Source organism: Eschrichtius robustus, chromosome 4, assembly GCF_028021215.1.
Source record: "Eschrichtius robustus isolate mEscRob2 chromosome 4, mEscRob2.pri, whole genome shotgun sequence".
Lineage (NCBI taxonomy): Eukaryota > Metazoa > Chordata > Mammalia > Artiodactyla > Eschrichtiidae > Eschrichtius > Eschrichtius robustus.
The window spans coordinates 19,423,042-19,445,506 of NC_090827.1; the positions used below are offsets into that span (position 1 = coordinate 19,423,042).

The following is a 22,465-nucleotide window of genomic DNA, read 5'->3' on the forward strand; positions in this document are numbered from 1 at the left end:
TTTCTAGTTAGCCCAATTTTATTTCTATGTTTACACACACATGCATACACATTTATTAATGAGTGTTAGAAATACATACAAATGGTTGTAAAATGAAAATTCAGGATTATAATATTCAAGGTGAGGTTCGTCTTATTAATATCCTACAAAATCTAAGTTAGTCCAAAGGGTACAGATTTCTATTTCTATTTCTATTTCATTTCTTCTTGAATGTATGAAGTGTTTCTCTTTTACAGCTTGCCAGAGAAGTACTGGACATTGCTGCTGGGATGATTAAACCAGGTGTAACTACTGAAGAAATAGATCATGCTGTACACTTAGTAAGAATTTTAATTTTATGCTTTGAAAAATTTTTTCATACTGTTAGATGTTTTAGACTTCTAAAAATTAAGTAAACCTAAGTTCTGAATATCTACACTTGGCTAATTTGAAAGCAAATTTTTCACTTTGTTTCAAGTATAGAAAGTATTCAACAGTCATTATTCCCATCTTTAAGTATCTGTGATATTGGGGTCTGAGGTAAGCTTGAAATATCTTGTTTCTGAAACCTCACATCTCATAACATTTTAGTTTAGCTTTTATACGATGATTAGCTTTATTAGCGCTTTAAGTAAATCACGCTACCACATGCATCAAATATTTTGAAATAAAAAAGAATATAACTTCTGAAACTAGATTAGTAGGAAAAAATCTTCCTTTTTATATCTGTAATAACAAGGCCACAAACAGACCAGATACATGTTTGTAGTAAATATGGTATAGGTATACTTTTAAAGTAAAGATAACTTATCCACCAAAGAGAGACCTTAAAACCCTTTAGTAAATAAATATTCATGATCATAAAAAAAAAACAAAAAAAATTACCCTACAGTAAATGAGTACACACATGGTATGATTAGGTTGTTCACAGCTGAAGAGCAGTAATTAGTTAATAAATCACATGGAAAACTAATTAAACCTGCTCTGGTAATCAAACAAATGCAAGTCATAAAGACCTACTAAATTAGTAAGTATTTTAAAGATGTTTATGTCCATTGCCTATGGGAAGATGGTGAAATAGGTACTCCTTTGCATGGTGGTGGTATTGTAAATTGGAACTATCCTTTTGGAAGGAAATTTGACAATGTGTCTTGAGCTATAAAAATGTTTAGAACATTTTTTTATTTGGAATTTTAATCCTGATTTTTGGGTATTGTTCCATATGTTATAAAGTACAGTTGACCCTTGAACAACACAGGTTTGAACTGCGTGGATCTTTTTTTTTTTTTTTTTAGTATTTATTTATTTATTTGGTTGCACCAGGTCTTAGTTGCAGTGGGCTCCTTAGTTGCAGCTCCAGGGCTCCTTAGTTGCTGCTCGCCAGCTTCTTAGTTGCGGCAGGTGAGCTCCTTAGTTGTGGCATGCATGTGGGATCTAATTCCCTGACCAGGGATCGAACCCGGGCCCCCTGCATTGGGAGCGCGGAGTCTTATCCACTGCGCCACCAGGGAAGTCCCTGCATGGATCTTCTCATATGTGAATTTTTTTCAATAAATATATATATCTACCGTAAATGTATTTTCTCTTCCTTTCGATTTTTAAAAAAAATTTAATTAAAAATTTAAAAAAATTCTTTGGCCTCACCACGTGGCATTCTTTTTTTCTTATGATTTTTAAAATAGTATTTTCTTTTCTCTGGCTTACTTTATTGTAAGAGTACAGTATATAATACAAAGAATTATATAATATAAAGAATACAGTATATAACACATACAAAATATGTGTTAAACTGTCTGTTATTGGTAAGGTCAACAGTAGGGTATTAGTAAAGTTTTGGGGGAGTCAAGTTATATGTGGAATTTGGACTGCGCAGGGGGTCAGTGCCCCTCCCCCACCCCCTGTGGCCCCAAGTTGTTCAAGTGTCAGCTGTATGTGGTATGCATTAATAGCAGTTTGAATGCTTCCTATAGGCCAGGTGCTCTTTTACGTGCTTCTTTTATTAACTCATTTAATTTCCCCAGCAACTCTATGAGATAGATGCTACTGTCATCTCCATCTTATAGGCAAGGAAACTGAGGCAGAGAGAGGTTAAGTTGCCCAGGGTTACACAACTTGTAAGTAATGGAGTTGGCATTTTCAGTCAACGCAATCTGCTTCTGTGTGCTCTTAACTAGTATTTATACTGCTGTAAGAAATACAGAAGCATATCATTAAATATAAGTAAAAATGATAGGCATGTAGTTATTGATCATAATATTTTTTTGTAATTGAGGAAACTAATATAAATTTTCAATAATAGAATTGCCAATAAAATTATAGTACATTCCACAAATTGCATTGTAGGCAACTATTTTAAAATTATTAGTATGAAGACTGTGGCAGTGTGGAAAGAGAAATTATGTATGCTATGACTACCACTGTATAAAAATATCCAAGTAAAATAAGACTTATTTGTGGAGAACCAGATCATTTTCTTAGAGGTTCCTTTGTTATTCCACATGAATGTAGTGGTTAAAATGTCTCAGGGAATACTTTACCATCTCTTAATTATTACTAGTATTTATTTTAATTTTTATTACTTTTATTTTATTATTAGGGATAGAGGCTTGTTTCTATATAAGAAATTATAATTACATTAAATGTGCACATTAATTTTAAATTTAAAATTTAAATAATATGTTTTTCATAAGGAGTAGGTAATTCTAAAATAAAATCTTCATATAGTGACATCTGTATATGTTTGTAAATATTTGAAATATGTGAATTTTCTTTTCCTTTGTGATTATCAAGTAAACTGGTTTGCCTGTGGTCTGACTTACAAACCCTACTATTTATCTACTGTTTAAGGTAATAGCTACTAGTATTTCTAAAATAAAATCTTAAATAAGTTCTTCATTAGGAGCATTTTTACAACAAAATTTTCCACATTTTTCAAATTTTAAAATCTGATTAATTGTATACAGATTAACTTTTTCTTTTGCACATTCCAGATTATTCTCTCCGTATTTTTAATTTATTATAGGCATGCATTGCAAGAAATTGCTATCCTTCTCCCCTGAATTATTATAATTTCCCAAAGTCTTGTTGTACTTCAGTGAATGAAGTGATCTGCCATGGAATTCCAGACAGACGGCCCTTGCAAGAAGGTGATATTGTTAATGGTAAGAAATAAGTGTGACTTTTGTCACTGTTAGCAAAGAAACAGCAAGGCTTTGGGAGTCTAATAGTGACTTGCATTTTCTTCACTTGCTTCCTGTCTTTAACTTACTTTTTTCATATTTAAAACTTAAAATAAATTGAAAATCTCTGGAAGCCTATTTTATTGTTTTAAGATATTTAACTGCTTTCAAGGTGCTTCTAGTATGATGTGTTTGATACAGGTTCTTTAATGCAGATGATCATTATGTGATTGGTAAATAGGGGAAAGATGTCAGTGAAGTGTGGAAGTAATGTTGATTCAAGTGGGATTTTTTTTTTCTTATTCCTTTTAGTCCACTATTGGTTTTGAAGAAATCAGGGCAGGCTTTCTTACAGATAAAGAGAAATCATTAGTAATATATGAAGCTCTTAAGAAAAACAGCTAAAAATTCTGCAGAAGTATTGTCCTTGATGTAAGAAGTTCAGAAAGTGGCTTTAGGGACCACTGTGTTAAGCTATTTTGGGAAACTCCAAGTGCAGAGAAAGAAGCTGCAAAAAACATTTTCCTCTGTGACTGAAAAAATGTTGATGAATTAGGCTCCCCTCGATGGTATTTTTAATATTGATGAACTTGGTCTCTTTAGTAATCAGATATCTTCAAGGATCTATATATCAAACAAGGAAGCCTGAGCCCAGGTGTTAAAGGCTACAGAGAATGGACCAGCTGTGATGCTGGCTGTGAATGGTAGTGGGGACTTGACCAACACTGTTTTTATATGAATTGTTTTTGCTTCAGTTAGAGTATCTGTTTATAAAGTTCCGTAAGTTTTGAGGGGTCTGCCCAATGCTGTTTTTCATATATAAGCCCTATTATTTTTATTACGCACATAATGTATGAGGTTTTTCAGGAACGTGTGTGTTGTGCTAGAGCCAACACACCTATACTGCGAGATTTTAAGTGGATTGAAAATTTATGGTTTAAGAATACTCATTTAATGTGCTCCGTAGGATACACTTAGTGTAGTTTAGTGGTGTAGTGGTAATCTGTATTTTTAAACATGGGAATAGTCACAAATAAGTGAAAGGCAAATGAGTCTTTGAAAAATAAGGGTAGAATAGTGTAAATGTTTCTATTTATTGATTCACTAGGATGAGGAAAAAGTTGTTAAAGATAACGAATGAAAGCAGTATTTCCTGTTTAATGTCAGAATGTGGCAAAGTCCTTCATTTAATGTTCTTAACTTGGGTCATTGATCTTGCATGAATGTATCCGGGGATACATTTTTCTTCTGCTGTAAATGATCTAACCACTGCTGTAAGAGTATTAAAGCCCACCGTCTGGCTTGTGCTGCGAGACCACGGACCTGTTTTCCACAGTGAGTTCAGTTGCATTACAGACAAGAAGTGTCTCTTGGGCATTAAGTATGTATTCATTGGTGGCACTTGCGAATGCAGAAGTTATCTTTCTCATTAAGCTGCTTGATTCTGTCATGTTGGCGAAAGTTAACTTCAATTTTGAGATAAAAAACAAGTGTGGTCTTTATGTTTGCACATTCTTTTGCAGTGGACATCACTCTTTATCGCAATGGTTATCATGGGGACCTGAATGAGACGTTTTTTGTTGGAGACGTGGATGAGGGAGCTCGGAAGCTGGTTCAGACCACGTATGAGTGCCTGATGCAAGCCATTGATGCAGGTCAGGCTCAGTGCTGGGCACCCGCTGGTGCTACTGTGTGGTGTGGGCCTTGAGTGACCTGTCACTGTACTGTGCATGCCTCATCCCTCCCAGCTGTGCCTCTACCCTACCTGAGTTAGCTTTGGGTTTGGCAGTAGTAGGTTTAAGGATGATTTGGGAATCTGTTGATGAGGATGGACCGGATTATTGCTTATTCCTTTGACTCTTCTATGATTTATCTTCCTTTTCTCTGGCTGATAAATGAGGAGGAATGCGTGGATACTTTTTTTTTTTCTAACGTCTTTATTGGAATATAATTGCTTTACAATGGTGTGTTAGTTTCTGCTGTAAAACAAAGTGAATCAGCTATATGTATATATATATATCCCCATATCTCCTCCCTCTTGCGCCTCCCTCCGACCCTCCCTATCCTACCCCTCTAGGTGGTCACAAAGCACCGAGCTGATCTCCCTGTGCTATGCAGCTGCTTCCCACTAGCTATCTGTTTTACATTTGGTAGTGTATATATGTCAATGCTACTCTCTTACTTCGTCCCAGGTTCCCTTTCCCCCTGCCTGTGTCAAGTCCATTCTCTACGTCTGCGTCTTTATTCCTGTCCTGCCCCTAGGTTCATGAGAACCAATTTTTTTTAAAATTCCATATATATGTGTTAACGTACAGTATTTGTTTTTCTCTTTCTGACTTGTGGATAGTTCTTGAGTGCAACTTTTCTCCTACTTTTTAATTATTTTGTGAAAGAGTGCGTTAGATTATAAGAGAAAAATGAGTGATCTTCCTTTACGCTTGCCTCTCTTTTTTTTTTTAATCTCTCTTCTCCAGAGGTGTCCACTTTTTTTTTTTTCTAAATAAATTTACTTATTTTTGGCTGCGTTGGGTCTTCGTTGCTGCACGCAGGCTTTCTCTAGCTGCGGCGAGTGGGGGCTACTCTTCGTTGCAGTGCGCGGGCTTCTCATTGCGGTGGCTTCTCTTGTTGTGGAGCACGGGCTCTAGGCACACGGGCTCAGTAGTTGTGGCTCACGGGCTCTAGAGCGCAGGCTCAGTAGTTGTGGTGCACGGGCTTAGTTGCTCTGTGTCATGTGGGATCTTCCCGGACCAGGGCTTGAACGCGTGTCCCCTGCATTGGCAGGTGGATTCTTAACCACTGTGCCACCAGGGAAGTTCCGAGAGGTGTCCACTTTTAACATTTAGGTTTTTTTCTCTGCAGTACGTTAATACACACATAGAAACACACATAACTGTATGTATGTGTTTAGTTAGGTTAAATGGAATCATAAGATTTGCGGTGTTCTATAATTTGGTACTTTTCAACCAGTAATATCTTAGAGGTCTTTCCATATTAGAGTACATACGTACCTGCATGCATAGATCTCCATTCTTTTAATGGCTATATATTATATTCCACAGTATAAAAATTTCTACAACTATTCCCCTACTGGATTTTGGTGTTTTCCATATATCTTGCTATTGCAGTGAATAATATCTTTGGGTAGAGGTGTATTTCTGTGGAATTTTTCTCACATACAACAGTTCATGCAGGTTTTTTAAAATTTATGCAGTATCTTGTGAGGAAAGAGAAGGAGAGTCTTGTTGCAAATGTTAACAGACTATTACAAAGGACAGTTTGAGGGCAAATAACGTTTCAGTTAAAATCCACAGCATTTCAACCTTATTGTTCAGTGTGTTATCCACCCCCCCACCCCCTGTTAAATAAATCTGATATATCATCAACAATGTATTGGACAGGACAGGGTTCTTAGGCAAACATATAGGATATGATGCAATTTTTACTAATTTAATGAAGTCAGAGGAATGAAAAATGAAAGCATGTGATTATTTTTATATATCAATATGTGAGATATTCTTTTTTTTTTTAAATACATGTTTATTTATTTTTTATTTTTTTAAAGTTTAATTTTTTTTTTTTTAATTTATTTATGGCTGTGTTGGGTCTTCGTTTCTGTGTGAGGGCTTTCTCTAGTTGTGGCAAGTGGGGTCCACTCTTCATCGCGGTGCACGGGCCTCTCATTATCGCGGCCTCTCTTGTTGTGGAGCACAGGCTCCAGACGCACAGGCTCAGTAATTGTGGCTCACGGGCCTAGTTGCTCCGCGGCATGTGGGATCTTCCCAGACCAGAGCTCGAACCCGTGTCCCCTGCATTGGCAGGCAGACTCTCAACCACTCCGCCACCAGGGAAGCCCTGTGAGATATTCTTTTCCTTATTTTTCACTGTTGATTATACTTAAAAACTTTGATATTCTCTGTGGTATTGTGAGATGAGGACTTTAATATTTAGTTTCTCATTTTGGAAGCTTTAGTTTCATATCATTTTTAGGGTTTCTGTGTTCAATGTTTATGTCCCTTTTGCTTCTCTGTGAGTTGATTGAAATAACCAGACAGCTGGAATGTTGTTTTACAGTGACGCAGGAATAAAACTTGCTAAGAAACTACAAGAAACCAAAGTCTTCATTAACAGTAGACAGGAAAGAATAGAAGTTGCTTCATCTCTGGAAAGTGCTATTAACACTTTTGTATGTATCATTCCTGCCTCTTGTTTTCCAGTAATTTGGCTGCCCACCCTGGTGCAGAGCACTAGAGAGCTTGACCAACTATGAAATTAGCCTTCTAGAATAGGGCTTCTCAGTCTACATGCTGATGGCATTTTGAGTCTGATGATTCTTTGCTGTGGGAGCCTGTCCTGTGTACTGTAGGATGCTTAGCAGCTTTCCTGGTCTCTACCCACTAGAGGCCGTTTGCACCACCACTCCTCGTTGTGACAACAAGAAATGTCTCCAGATATTATGAAGTGTACTTCCCTGGGACCAGAATTCCCTCTGGCTTGAGAATTAGGGGAGAAGTCTCCTCTCTCACCCTCCGTCATTATTGTTGAACAGTTTATTGTGTGTTGTGCACCATGGTTAAAATTTTCCTTTCCTCCCTGCTGACTGGGGCTGATAGGACAGCTTGGATGGGAATGCAAGAAAATCATTATGCAAGTCAGCATGTTCCTCAAAAATCATTAACCTCCCACCCCCCGCCAAAGAAAGTCAAGCTGGAACATGTGGTTCAGAGCAAGTAAATGTTATGAAAATGATTCCTTGAGCCGTTCTCCTGGAAATTTGATTGACTGGAGAGGATGTGTCGTGCCTGAACCTCAGGTTGGAGATGAGGGAGGCACAGTAGGGGGCTGTAGGGAGTGGGAGGACCCCCAGAACCGCGGCTAGATTCCCTAGGAGTCTCCGTGCGAGGAGAGCTGTAGCAGCAATAAGAACCACTTCTTTTGGTTTTTATTTAAACAGTGGTAATAGTCATAAAAATTAAACAGGGCTGGAAGTATACAGTGAGAAGTACTTTTCTACATCCTACTCCTAAGACCTTCTGCAGAGGCAACTATGAATAATTTGAGAACCACTTTTATGGGGATAAAGAAGCCCAGGGGAAGTAATTCTTTGAGAAATTGACCAGACTAAAACTGAGGACAAGTCAGGTTCCTTTTTGGACACTCCTTTTTCTCCTGATGCTCTTTCCTCTCTTATCTCTTCTGCTCGCTTTAATGGAAAGCACACTGACCTTAGAGAAGGCGAGGAAGAGAAGTGTGTGTTCCATTCTCTTGTTTATTCAGAGAGCAGGCGGTGCCTCTCCCGACCCCTTACTGCTGCACACGCCCTCTTCTTCTGCAGCAAAGGAGGAAACCCAGGTGCTGCTGGCTTGGATCTCAGCTTTGCCGTTTCCTGGCAGTATAGCCTCTTTGTGCTTCGGTTTCCTCATCTTGAAAGTCTCGGAACGTAGGTGTGTAAAGCCTTCAGAAAGCTTCCTGGCATAGACAGTGATTGCTTAGTAATTATTAGTTTTTCTTTCTCTTTGTCATGAGTCTTCTCTTTTCCTTTCAGTGAAACCTGGTGTTCGATACAGAGAATTGGGAAACATTATTCAGAAGCATGCCCAAGCAAATGGATTTTCAGTTGTTCGAAGCTATTGTGGGCATGGAATCCACAAGCTTTTTCATACGGCCCCCAATGTACCCCACTATGCCAGTAAGTACTGTCCAAAGATTTGGTATTTGCTAACTATTTATTCAACAAATATTTATTCAAACATTTAACAGGACCTACTATTTTGTATTTATTAGAGTAATCTATTAGCTGTTATAAATAGACCCCCCCAAAATGTATACACAAGGCACATAACAGTCCACAGCATGTGTGTTTGGTCACTCTGGGGGGGTGGAGTGGGACAGTTATTCTCTGACCCAGGCTCTTGTCACTTTCAACCTATAGCTTTCAAGGTCACTTTGGGGGTTCCCCTCCTAGTCGTACAGATACTGGGGAAGAGGAGAGAAGCATGGAGGGGTATGCTTGGGAGGTTTTAATGGGCCAGCCTGGACTTGGCATAAATCACTTACATTTACTTTTCATTGGCAGGAATTCAGTCACATGGCTACACTAACTGCAAGGGAGGTGGGGAAATGTAATCCAGCTGAGTACTCGGGAAGAAAAGGAGACTAGTAATTCTGGTGAACAGCCAATACTCTCTGCCACATGTATTCTGATTCCTTAAATGAAATTGGTTCAGCTGGGTTTGATTTGAGTTCCCAGTACATGTCAGATACCGTATTCTTTGTTGGTATAGAGGGGAATCGACAAAGTACCTTTTCTCAAATTGAGTGCTGTCTGATAGATTAACAAAGGAAGTTTTGGGCGATTAATGTCTTACAGAAACCTTTCTCTTGGAGAGTTAAGACATGCAGGGGTGAGTCTGTAATTTAGTGCTAGAAAGGAAAACTGTCCACAATAAGTGACCTAAGAAGGAATTTAACAAATATATAGGAGTCACTGCTATGTAGACACTTTCATGTACCTCCTTGTGCTTGCGTTTTTCCTCATGTGCACAATAGCAGGGAATGGTACCTACCCTAGAACTGTTACTAGGATTAAGTGAGATAATGCATGTTAGCTTTTAGAGTGATGATAATGATGATGGTGATGATATACATTATCTCATATGATCATCACAACTCTACGAATAATTTCTTAGCCCTGTTTTTAAAAAGCAGATTCTGTGTTTAGGGAAGTGATTGATTTATTCAAGTCCACACAAACTAGTAAATAAATGTCAGGTGTAGGATTGGTACCTAGGTTCTGTCTGGCTTTCTAGAGTCAGTCTTTCCCGTGCTGCCTAGTAAGGACTGAAGCAGTTTGGCGCTGGGTCTTGTGGGAGAAATAAAGATTGAGATTTTGGTTTGCTGGAGAGATGAGGAAGAGCATTCCAGGCGGTGGGGAAGCATGAATAGGTGCTTCAAGTTGAGACTGAACAGAGACAAGATAAGCTTGGGCTGAGAATTATGTGTAAGAACTAGAAATGGGCAGTGCCAGATCGAGGATATTTGACTTCATTTTAGGGATTTGTAGAACATTTTTTGGCAGAAGAATGGCAAGGTGAAATTGCCATTTGGGGAAGAAAATTTAGCAGTGGTGTCTAGAATGTATTGCAGGTGTGAGTTAGCCAGGCTTGTCAGCCTGATGCACAGTTGTTCTCGTAAGCCAGATGTGAGGTGGTAAAATCTAAGACGTCAGTAGTTGTGAAGAGAAAGGGAAATGAGTGAGAAACGTCTCAACAGGAGAAGCTAGAGAAGTCACTTAAGGCACAGCATTTGACATAAATCAATAAGCATTTATTAGCAGACCGCATAGTCCTTTTTATTTCAGCTGGAATTGTGCTTGAAATAAAAGCTAGCAATAGAAAATAGGTAGCCAACTTCATTCCTTCCTGGTAAGCCCTGTGATCACCTGATGTGCATTGCCTTTAACAGAATGGAAGTAGCTATTCTGATGACACTGGCGTGTGCCACACGTGTACCTGTGTGTGTTTTGTGTGTGGAAAAAGAGTGTGCAAGGGAGGGAATGAAAAAAGCACCCTTACTTGCAGAGGTAACAGACTTAGGTTTAGGTATGGACTAGATAGAGACTTTTTGTCTATCTGTCTATATCTATTAATTTTTATTGGAGTAGAGTTGATTTACATTGTTGTGTTTCTGCTGTACAGCAAAGTGAATCAGTTATACATATACATATATCTACTCTTTTTTAGATTCTTTTCCCATATAGGCCATTACAGAGTATTGCGTAGAGTTCCCTGTGCTATTCAGGGAGTTATCTATTTAGGAGTTATCTATTTAAATCAATACACAGTAGTGTGCACATGTCATAAAGAAAGATTTTTTTGAAGGAAATAGAATTTATGGGAGACGGAGATACGGGTCAGTGATGATGGTGTCAGCAAAATACCATACCACCGATACACAAGAGATGGCACTTGAGTTTCATGTTAAACTATTTAATTAGAAATAAGAATTCTGAAAAAAGAAACAAGGACCCAGGTATACTTCATTTCATCCAACTGATATGTTTTTGAAAAGTCAAGTGTTAATCGGGTTTAGATAAAACAAAATATGTGTGGTCCCTTTAGGGACGTGTTAAAGGAAGCTGCTGAGAGAGTCTCTGTACTGCAGAGGCCTTTTGAAATGTAAACGATCCCTGCTTTGGCTTGTAACTTCACATTCCTAAGCACCTGAGCACGGAACCAGGAAATTGTTGTGTAACTTCCCTCCACCTCCTTCCGTGTAAGAGAAGTCCTTGTTAGATGAGAGTTTAGTGTGCTTCTTTGTCATGGTTCGGAAGTAAAGGTGATACTACCCTATCTTTAGAATATATATCACGGTAATTCTGGGAGGCAGACAGTAGAGCAGGTACACACTTTTGTAAAAGCACTCAGCAGTAGTATCTGCTATAGTGTAGTCGCTAGACGATGTATGTTTGTTTGAGTGAGCCTTGTTGAGAAGCTGAAACCATGAGTCAAGGTTAGCTGGGAGTTGTAACTTCTACAACAATGAATCAATGGCAGAAACATGAGTGGAACTTGGATTCTCTGTATTGCGATGTCCAGTGGAAATATATATGAGGCACATATGTAATATTAAGATTTCTAGTGGTCATATTGAAAAAGTAAAAAGAGACAGATGGAGTTAATTTTATATTTTGTTTAATCCATTACATTAAAAATATTAGCATTTCAACATTTAATCAGTGTAAAAAAAAAACATTGCGATATATTACATGCTTTTCTTGTCTTTGAAATCGGCATATTTTTTACATGTACATTCTGACTGGCCATTTTTCAAGTGCTTAGCTTCATGCACCCAGTTGCTGCCGTACTGGACGGCACAGCTATCAATTCCTTTATCCTTTTTTCTTTCCATGACACCACACTGACTCTCTTTGACATTTTCTGTTTGATATCCCCAAGGGAATATGACCAAATCTATATATGTAGTAAATTGCATGTCATTTGGAGAGAAAGTTCATGAAATTAGAAATAAAAAGTAAAGATTATTTTTGCCCCTCAGAGTTTTATAATAATTTAGGAACTCCTGATTTGGAATCTGTTATTAGAATAAGTGAATTATGGCAATACTTAAGATAGCGGAAAACAGCGTGATAGCTATTCACAAGGAAGGGCGTGCAGGAGTGTAAACGTGCGGGTGAGGTTAGACCATACCTAGACAGAGCAGCTTGAGCAGGGTCTGTCTCGGTCGACACATGGGTTGCCATCCGGAAGAACCGCAGCCTTACGCAGAAAACCCCTGAAAGCCGGTGCTTTCGCCACCTGGTGGTCAGGCAGCGCAAGTGTAGTCACCTGTTTACCGATGCTCTTAGCAGTTCTTGGTTTTTATTGACAGTTTGAACTTTAAACTGGTTCTCCATTTTCGTCTGAGATTGTCTAAAAAGGCCGATCCCTGTTTAAAATTTTTGACCTTCTTGGGGAGATGGCACGCCTGGGCACTGATAGTTGAGTTTCTCACAGTGACCCTGAAAAATACTTCTGTATTGGTGAACTTGGACAAAAAGTCTTTGGAGGGAGAAATGGAATTTTTGTTTCCAATAGAAAGGAATAATCGTGTCAACATTAAAGAAAAGTAGGTTAGTGTGCGGGGCTTTGTTCCCCTCCGAAGATAAGACAATTTACAAAACTTTTTAAAAATGGTGCAGTTGTTTCTCTGGGCTGTGCCCCCATCTCCACCCGCATCCACACCCCTACACGCACCCAAGAGCTAGGAGGCTTCTGGTGGAATTCGAAATGTCTTCTTCTTTAAAGTGTCATACCTCCATGAGTGTGGCACTTTGCTTGGTTGAATGATTGCAATTCTAACCCTGCTATAACATAAATGGGGGCACTTTTGCTTTTATAGAAGTGATAACCACATCTGAGATCCAGCCTAGCGCATCTCTGTATTTTCCCAGAGAAGACGTAAACAAAGTGAAATATGCGTAGGACAATATCTGCCCCAGAGTAGGTGGTTTTCAGTAAAATCCCTGTTTGTTGAATGATCTGCTTTAAGAAAGGGGAATCAGGAGAGGAGAAAGTCATTAATTTAAGAATCACTCATGGGAATATAAGTTGTGTACTTTTCCCAGGGAGCTGCTTAACAATATGCTGTAGGTTTTTTGCTGTGTTCTGAGATTTTTTTCTTTAATTTCAGAAAATAAAGCAGTTGGAGTGATGAAGCCCGGCCACGTATTTACAATTGAGCCAATGATTTGTGAAGGTGAGAAAAAGGGATGCTGTAACATTCTTTAATTGAATTTTTATTTACTTTTGGTTACTCATGATCAGATTAGTAGTCTGCTCTACTTTCTTTTTGCTTCATTTCTACTCCCTGTCCTATCTCTAACTTGATTCAGTATCATGTAGAGAACTGAAAATTGTAAAGGTTGGCAAGAAAGCAATACCTTCTCCACGGTAATTTGCCTGCTGTCAGTAGATGCTGAAGTACTTGAATCCTGGTCCCTTTTCCTAAAGATCCTGTCAAAGGGTGCATTGTAATAATTAGGTGCCTCCATCAAGCCTGTGTAGAAATTCTTCCTTGTCTTGATGGGGGTGAGGAAGAGGAGGAAAAAAGAAGTTAGAGCTATTTGGGTTTTTTTTGTTGTTGTTGTTGTTTTTTAAATTAATTAATTTTTATTTATTTATTTTTTGGCTGCATTGGGTCTTCGTTGTGGTGCGCGGACCTCCATTGCGGTGGCTTCTCTTGTTGCGGAGCACGAGCTCTAGGCGCGCAGGCTCAGTAGTTGTGGCTCGCGGGCTCTAGAGCGCAGGCTCGGTAGTTGTGACGCACGGGCTTAGTTGCTCCGCGGCATGTGGGATCTTCCCGGGCCAGGGCTTGAACCCGTGTCCCCTGCATTGGCAGGTGGATTCTTAACCAGTGCGCCACCAGGGAAGTCTGAGCTATTCATTTTGTGGCAGAGTTATATAATTTAATTCTCCACAACTTATGAGGTAGGTGCTATCCCCATTATACAGGAGAGCAAACTGATTTTTGAAGAGGTTAAGTAACTTGCCCAAAGTCGCTTAGCTAGTTACGTGGCAGAATCTGTGGGACTCTAAACTCATGAGCCGTTCTGCCTCTAGAGGGTCTGCACTCATATCGTCAGGTGGTGTCATACGACTACTGTGGAAAAAGCACAGCATAGACACGCTTAGCACTGGCAGTTTTATGTCCTCGCTGTTGTTGGTCACTGTGACAGGCACATGGCAGTGATGGTCGGTGTCATGATTGGAGCTCCCCACTGAGGCTGTCAGAGTAGTAACTGGGGCCTCCTTCATGAGGCCTTCACCTTTGCTTTCTGCCGGTTGTTCGTTGGGGTTAGGGGATGCAGAGTGGGGCAGCAGTAGTAGGGCTCTCGTGTCCTGGTCCCTGTGTTAAAGGATGCATCCCCTTGGGATCCTTCCAGTCTTCTTTATAACCTAATCTTCGGAGTGATAGCCCATCACTTCTACCAGATTTTCTTCCTTAGAAGTGAGTCACTAAATCCAGCCCACACTCAAGGGGAGAGGAGCATTGGAGGTTGTTTTAGAGGCTGCCTTCTTAACCTGGTCCTTTGTTCCCTTTTCTGTAAAATGGAAGTTACAATCTTTATCCTGCTGAATCCCCAGGGCTGCTGTAAGAATTAAGTGAGATGATTTGTATTAACACAAAGTACCTTTAAAGGGCTGTACAAATGTAAGGTGTTGTTTTGTCATTCCTTGGAATAAGAATAATGATCATATGTAACCAACTGCAAGAGCATTGAGTATATTAGCAGAGAAAGGCAAGACCGTGAGAGGAAAGTGTCATTTTGGTTACATACCTGTTTCCATTAACTGGCACTTAGTTGGTGAGACATGAAGTGGTATTTCCAGGAGTAAGCAAATAACACAGTGTTGTACTGGTTCAGATAATCGTCAAATAATAACAAATATATTTCAGTGTAACTCAGCTAGGTTAAATCCCAGCTTCTTAGTGGAAAGTCTCTAATCCAAAGAAGAATTTGAATTTCCTTAGAATAGTAGTCAAATATATTTAACTTGACATTAGTAAAGGATCTGTTTTAGCAGATGACAATAAAATTAAAGATGTATTTATGTCGGGCTTCCCTGGTGGCGCAGTGGTTAAGAACCTGCCTGCCAATGCAGGGGACACAGGTTTGAGCCCTGCTCTGGGAAGATCCCACATGCTGTGGAGCAACTAAGCCCGTGCACCACAACTACTGAGCCCACGCGCCACATCTACTGAAGCCCGCACGCTCTAGAACTGGTGCTCCGCAACAAGAGAAGCCACCGCAATGAGAAGCCCGTGCACCACAACGAAGAGTAGCCCCCGCTCACCGCAACTAGAGAAAGCACGCGCACAGCAACGAAGACCCAGCGCAGCCCAAAAATAAATAAATAAATATAAATAAATTTATTTTAAAAAAAAAGATATATTATGTCTTAAATCCGTTTGTGAAAAGATCATTCGTTACATTGAGAAATATGTTTACTCATCTTTAGATGGTTGACAAAGCATGAGTTAACTTTCTTTAAGCTACTGCATATTTTCTTTTTAGTCTGGGGTTTAATATTGCAAAAGTAGGTTACTTCACTGCAGGCTTTGTACTCTGGGATGTGTCTGAGGCAGTAAGACCTAATCTTTGGTAAAGATTACTCAAAATGGGAATTCCCTGGCGGTCCAGTGGTTAGGACTCGGCGCTTTCACTGCCGTGGGCCTGGGTTCCATCCCTGGTCAGGGAACTAAGGTCCTACAAGCTGCGAGGTGTGGGCCCCCCACCCCCAAGGCAAAAAAGATTACTCAGAATGAAGAATATTGATTTTTTTTTTTTTACATCTAATTTGGAGATAAGAAAGTCTCTGTAAACACATTTTTATAGTAGTATCTGGAATTGAGGAACTTTGTCATTCCACTGTTGCCTCTCCTCCCCTGCCCCACTCCTCCCCCCATTCTCTTTTTCCTGTGTTGTCTACCAGCTTTTTTCATTGTCCCTTCCTTTCCTTTCTAACCCTCTTTCTAACCCATTCTCCCTCATCATAAATTTATTTTCTTTTGGCCGTGCTGCACAGCTTGCAGGATCTCAGTTCCTCGACCAGGGATTGAACCCGGGCCACAGCAGTGAAAGCCTGGAATCCTAACCACCAGGCCACCAGGGAACTCCCAATAATTTTTAAATATTCTCACCAATCTCTCTCTTTCTCTGCCCTCTTTCTGGTTACAGGGGTGTGGCCTATAAAAATTTCACAGTATAATCTGTTCTCACCATCTTTGTGCTTGCCATTTAAAAATTATATCAGGAATTAAATGCTATAATAAAAGTGTAAAAAGTTACTCTATTTTCTTCACAATATACATCAGCTATAGTTCAGTCAGATTCCAAAGTTATACCAGGAGAGAGCTAAATTCATTAATTCCGTTTCTTACTTGTAGTTCTGTGATGAGTGGTTTTCAGTTACATTTCTGAAAATGAAACTGAGTGCCTTTATTTTGGAAATACCAACTTGATTTAATATTTGGGAAGTATACAAAATGTGAAGTTTTAAAATTTAAACATTATTATTACTTCGTTGGACTAAAGACCAAAATGAAATTGAAAAGGCTTTAGCTTAAACAGTTGAAGTGTAAATAGGAATCTGAATAGTGAATTTTTAAATTAGTTTTCTGAGATATCCAAGGATATAGGAGGACAGGCCAGTACACTTGCCTAGAGAGTTTATTAAGAAAACAAGCTGAGTGGTAGAATTAAGAACTGGTGTTTGTTTGTTTAAGGCGGATGGCAGGATGAAACCTGGCCGGATGGCTGGACAGCAGTGACGAGAGATGGGAAACGGTCTGCCCAGTTCGAGCACACCCTGCTGGTCACAGACACTGGCTGCGAAATCCTAACCCGGCGACTCGATAGCGCGCGGCCTCACTTCATGTCCCAATTTTAATTTCTCCCGAGATGGCGCATCTCAGTGATACCTTCTGTCTGTATTCTGCATTTTATTGAGAGTACAGGATGGAAGAGGAAATTTTTTATAACTTGTTTTGTTTCGACTATAGATAAGGAAGGACTACAGCATTTGATGTGTGTCCTCAAGAACTTGTCTTGGGTCTGAAAAAGCCAAGAAGAATAAAGGAAGCTTTCTCAACTCCTTTCAATGCTCCCCTCTCCCCACACACAAAAAATCTCTGCACCCCTGTTTTCTCATTTGCCCTTTGAGCACTTTTACTTAAACCTGCTTCTAGTTGCTTTTATCACTGCCACAGCCTGGCCGTCAGAGCCACCTGCTTTCCAGGTGAATGTTGCAGATGAGAATCCCTGAAACTTTAGCAACATATTTTGCTCCCGACTTTTTTTTTTTTAATTATATATGTATGGAAATATATACGTATTCATTTTAAATTCCATATATGTAATTACCAAACACTATGTGACCTGGGGTTTGTGTTGATTCTGACAGGGTTCTATGCTGTCGTAAATGGACCCATCATTTGCAGTGATTTAATTCCCAGCTGGGAATTGGCCTCCCTCCTCCCCTGCTAATTTACCCTCGTAATTGTGTGTAAGGAAGCACTCGGTCAGTGAGACTTTCCAGTGTGGACTCTGTGTGCGTGAATGGCTATGGCAAAATTCACTTTGGAAAAAGGTTATCAGGTTTTTAAAAATCTAGTTTATGGCAAAAATAGCCACGCTCTAAGCGGAAGCTGGCTGTTGCAGAGAATGGGATTTTTGTAATACGTTGCTATTTCAGACCTCTGTTTGGTCATAATGGTAGGAAAAACACTCCCTTCCCCGCTCTCTCTTATTTCAAAGGCATACCTTGGAGATATTCAGAGAAGGGTGGAGGCTGCACTGTGGAGGCTGATGGGGAAAGACAGTTCTGAAATCTCTCCAGCAGTGATCAGAGTCTGGAAATTCTAATGTTTAATAAACCTGGTGGGGATGAGAAAGGAACTTCTTTGAAATTGGACTGTTGCCTTGCAGGGATGCAGCTGTCCTTGGTGTGCTACCACAATTCTCCTTTACATAGTTGGGAACCTCATTAGAAATGACCTCAGCTGCCCAACATCTGTGTTCCTTTCAGTAGTTCAGTCCAAATGGGAGTGCATCCAGTGAAGACATATCAGATCAAAGTCATTGTCATTAGAGTGTACTTGATTACTAGGTATCTGGTAAGTTTATTCTAAGATAATTTGATACCACTGACATGTTACATTTGTATGAGAACATCTTTCCCAGAGTGCCTCAGACCTTTATTGCTTTAAAGGAATTATGATAATGTTTTCATTACTTTTATTATTTTAATGATTTAGTAAAGTGGCTGAATCTGGTATGTGTGTGAAGTTTTTTATCAAACTGTAATATTTGTGAATGGAATGCCTTGCAATATGAATGTTAATATAATGTGTAAAGGGAGATTAAAAAGTTTGAATGACTATCCCACCATGTAGTCGTTAACTTTGCTGAATTTGTTGGGGATTTCAGAAGGAAGTGGTGGGAATGGGGAGGCTAATTTCATAATCTAAAATAAAATTTGAGTAAAAATACTTTTTTTAAGTTGAATGGCTATATACAAATTCCAGTACTGTGTTTAGTTCAGCAGTCTACCAGCAGTATTTGAGATGCAACCATATTTCTGAGATAGTTTAAGGCGGAGATTGCTGCATATGTAAGGCAGCATTTTATGTACTGATAGTGGAATTAACAGTGTGGGCTTACTCAGTGTCTACTACTAGAAAATAAGCTCAAGGAAACAAAGTCTTGGTGGGTAGTTTTTTTGTTGTTGCTGTTAAAAGATAAACACCACACTGGTGACGATGCTTTTCTCGGTTTGGGAGATTTTAAAACAATATGTCCTCTAGTCTAATTGTATATGTCTGATTACAAATGTTTGTTTACTAGGTTTAGATGAGAAAACATCTAGGGTAGTTTCATCATTCTGCCAACTTCTCAAAAATGTCAGTGTGTTAACTTTTTATTTTTTTTAATTAACTTTAAAATAATCCTTTTTTTCCCCTGACAGTCCTTCATCCCCCTTGGAATTATAATTTAGAAGGGAAAGGTGTTTGCCTTTTATTTTCATTTTATGTCTTTGGCTGGTAAAATGTATAAAGGTACATTGGAACCCATTCACCAACACCTTTATATTACTTGCCATCCACATGTCTAAATTAACAGGAAGAGGGTGTTTAGGAATTTGCCATCTTAGCTTGATTCCTCAGTTTGTCCTGTCACCACTTCTGGGTTTTCATTGAGTTTGGTTAAATTTGAGAGTGGGATGCTGCAGTTTGCTAAAGCCCCCAAATGCACCCTCCTGGTATCTGTAAGCTATTTCTGTCCTACCCACCCACCCCCCCGTTTTTTGTTTTTTTTTTTTACTTCCAACTTTTAATTTTGAAAATTTCAAATTGACAGAAAAGTTGATGGTACAGTGAAATAACTATATATCCTTTCCCTGTATTCAGCAAGTGTTATTGCGTCACATCTCTCTATATAAAAAGCATTTTTCTTTTGAGAGAAATGGCATTGTCGTACTTCACCTGCTACTGTTGCAGTGTGTCTCTCTGAAAACATAAGGACATTTCCTACACAATCATAATACTCTGATCACACCCAAGGGATTGAATATTCATAGAGTTATGTAATGTATAGTACACATTCAAACCTGAGGCTCAGTTTCCCCCCAAGTGTACTTTAAAGCGTTCGTCTTGTTTAAAATGCAGAATCCAAACCCATGGCATTTGGTTGTCATCTGTAGGTTTTTTTTAACTCTAGAACAATCCTTCCACCTTTTTTGATCTTTTATGAAACTGACTCTTGAAAAAGCAGGCCAGTTAGCTTGTAGAATTCTGTGCTTCCCTGATTGTTCCTCGTAAGTAGGTTCAGGATAAATGTTTTGGCAGAAGACTCCATAGATGGCATGTGGTGTGTCCCATTCATCGCATCGCATCACATCACGTCACAAGGCACATACTGTCATTGTCACATTATTGCCAATATATGTTTGCTCACTAGGTTTCTTTCAGATTTTCTATTTTAAGATCCCTTTCTTAAGCAAATAATTTGGGAGGAGATACTTGGAGACCATTTGGATATCCTGTTCACTTTTAATGATTTTAGCATTCATTAATAATCCTTGCCAGAATCCATTATTTTGTTACATTGGTGGCTGCAAATTGGGACTTCCTAAATCTAGCATTCTGTCTGCATTTATTGGCTGGCACTCTTTTACTAAGAAGCACTTTTTTGAGTATCAGTGTGAGCTCATTGTTTTTAAAAATTCAATTAATTACTCTAAATGGTCTGTATTTGGCCAGTGGAAGCACCTTTAAGCTTATTTATGGGTCATTTTGATCTGTGCCTATTAGTCTTTGAGCACATTCTTGCTTTTTGCCATATCAAGATGTTCTAGATTTATCATACACTTTTCCTGCCCCAGCCTGGGAATTGGCTACTTCTCCAAGGAGCCCTGGTTTCTTTTCATGGGGAATGGTATTTGGAAGTCAAGATCTGGGTGCTGCTGGGGTGTCATTGCTCCTAGGGCCGTTCAGGGAACAGAGCCAGCAAATGCATTTTTTATAAATCATGAATTCATTCTGATACTTTGATTTCAAATTTAACACTAATCTTCCTCACCCTTCCCTGTTCCATATTTGTATCTTCCTTCTCCCATGGTGAGAACTTTGGTTCTGAACAACATTAATATTTATTGATTTGCTTGGTTCTATATGACATGTAAAATTATTTTAGAATTACTATACCAAAATCACTACCAAAAATAAACTTAAGTGTAAAAGTTGTGATTGTTCTTATTCTTGGAACATATTTCACTAAGGGGGTACAGAGTATTGGTTTAAAAGCTATTTGAAGTAATTAATTTTTATCCTGCAGTATTCTAAATTTCATAAACCATGAAGTTACTTTTCAACAGTAAATGCAGTGAATCTTGGGGGCAAAGCATGCTATACAGGTGGGGAAGATTTTTTAGCGGTCTGGGAGTTAGAAATACTGGAATCAGTTGAGATAGTGTGATATGATTGTGTCTACATTTGATGGTGTTTGGCTTCTACCAAGTTCTCTAGCTACCAGAGGAGCAAATTATACCACTTGTAATGTGGATGTGTAGCCTATTTCAGTATAGAGTAGGAAAAAACATCTGGACATTGTTTTAGGAACAGATTGTTTCACAACATAGGCTGCATTATGCTGATATTCTAAAAGTTATTAATGTGTTTTGCTTCATTTAAAAAATGAACATCTAAAGAAAGGCAGCATAGGTTCCATGTATCAAAATTCTGTGGTCCCACTGTGTTTGAACTCACAAGCAGCCTTTGGTGGCAGCCTTCTTCCTTACCTCTTTTTCCTTTTGGTGCTAAGTATGAAAAAGAAAACCAGTGGTTTGCATTTGGTTATTTTGCAAAAAAAAAGCCAGGAGTCAGGTGGCCTTGGCTACGTGTTACCTGCTGCTTTTCATTTTGGGGACTGGGGTGAGCAACAACAGAACTGTCTGTATATGGTAATTCTGTGATTACGTTGAAACGTGTCAGCACTGGTTTATCTCACTAAAATGTGCCCAAAAGTCAATATGCGGAGCACTCAAGAAGGGCTTCCTGGAAAGATTTTCACTTACCACTGATGTTTGTTGGAGTTCAAAGTATTTTAATAACTTTTCTTGTGAATGTCCAGCCTTTTTACTATTGCGAAGCTTTTAGTAGAATAATTGCTTCCATCTCCTGGGTGCTTGGCCCTTTTACTATTACTCCAGCCTCCTCATTCAACTCCCAACAACAAACACATGCCAAACTTGTAGGCACATTTGCACTGTGGTCTCATGAGACGATCACGAGATCAACAATCAGGACACTAGGGCTCTGAGTTCTCTGATTTTTTAAACTAGTTGAAGGGCTTGGACAAATCACCGTATTCCTCTATGGAGGTATCCTATTTGTGTAATGACACCATAACTTAACAACTGTTTTATTCTATATATAATGTGACTATAAAGCAAATTTGCTTTATTTCAGTACTTGGGTCAGACATCAACAGAAAATTCAGAATAGAATTTTTCAAACTTTACCAGTAAATATGAGCCCTGGGTGATTCTGAGAAAACAAAATAGCCAAGGATAAGAACTTTTAGTATTAAGATGTAGATTTAAGAAAGAGAACAACAGGTATTTTAAAGCAAATTTCCACTGTTTTATCTTGTTTAACATATCTAGATATTTTTGGTAGTCAGGAATATTTCAGTCCATGTCTAAACTCTGGGTAGTTCTGTGGTGGATTAGCGCTCCTTTCCTGAAGGG

General features: G+C 38.9%; 1 protein-coding gene across 2 annotated transcripts in view; it reads left to right on the top strand.

Moving 5' to 3' along the window:
• Positions 1 to 19,040, top strand: part of METAP1 (methionyl aminopeptidase 1) — a 69,002-nt gene extending 49,962 nt beyond the window's left edge. Inside the window, exons 6-11 of one of the 2 annotated variants that reach the window (XM_068542477.1) lie at positions 237 to 320; positions 3,002 to 3,140; positions 4,682 to 4,813; positions 8,701 to 8,844; positions 13,347 to 13,412; positions 15,293 to 15,553. In XM_068542477.1, coding sequence (XP_068398578.1) covers positions 237 to 320; positions 3,002 to 3,140; positions 4,682 to 4,813; positions 8,701 to 8,844; positions 13,347 to 13,412; positions 15,293 to 15,375 — 648 coding nt within the window. In that variant the 3' untranslated portion in view covers positions 15,376 to 15,553. Of the gene's footprint in view, positions 1 to 236; positions 321 to 3,001; positions 3,141 to 4,681; positions 4,814 to 8,700; positions 8,845 to 13,346; positions 13,413 to 15,292; positions 15,554 to 16,943 lie in introns of those variants that run through there. The other variant, XM_068542476.1, reaches the window with a different exon arrangement.
• The last annotated feature ends 3,425 nt before the right edge of the window (positions 19,041 to 22,465 follow it).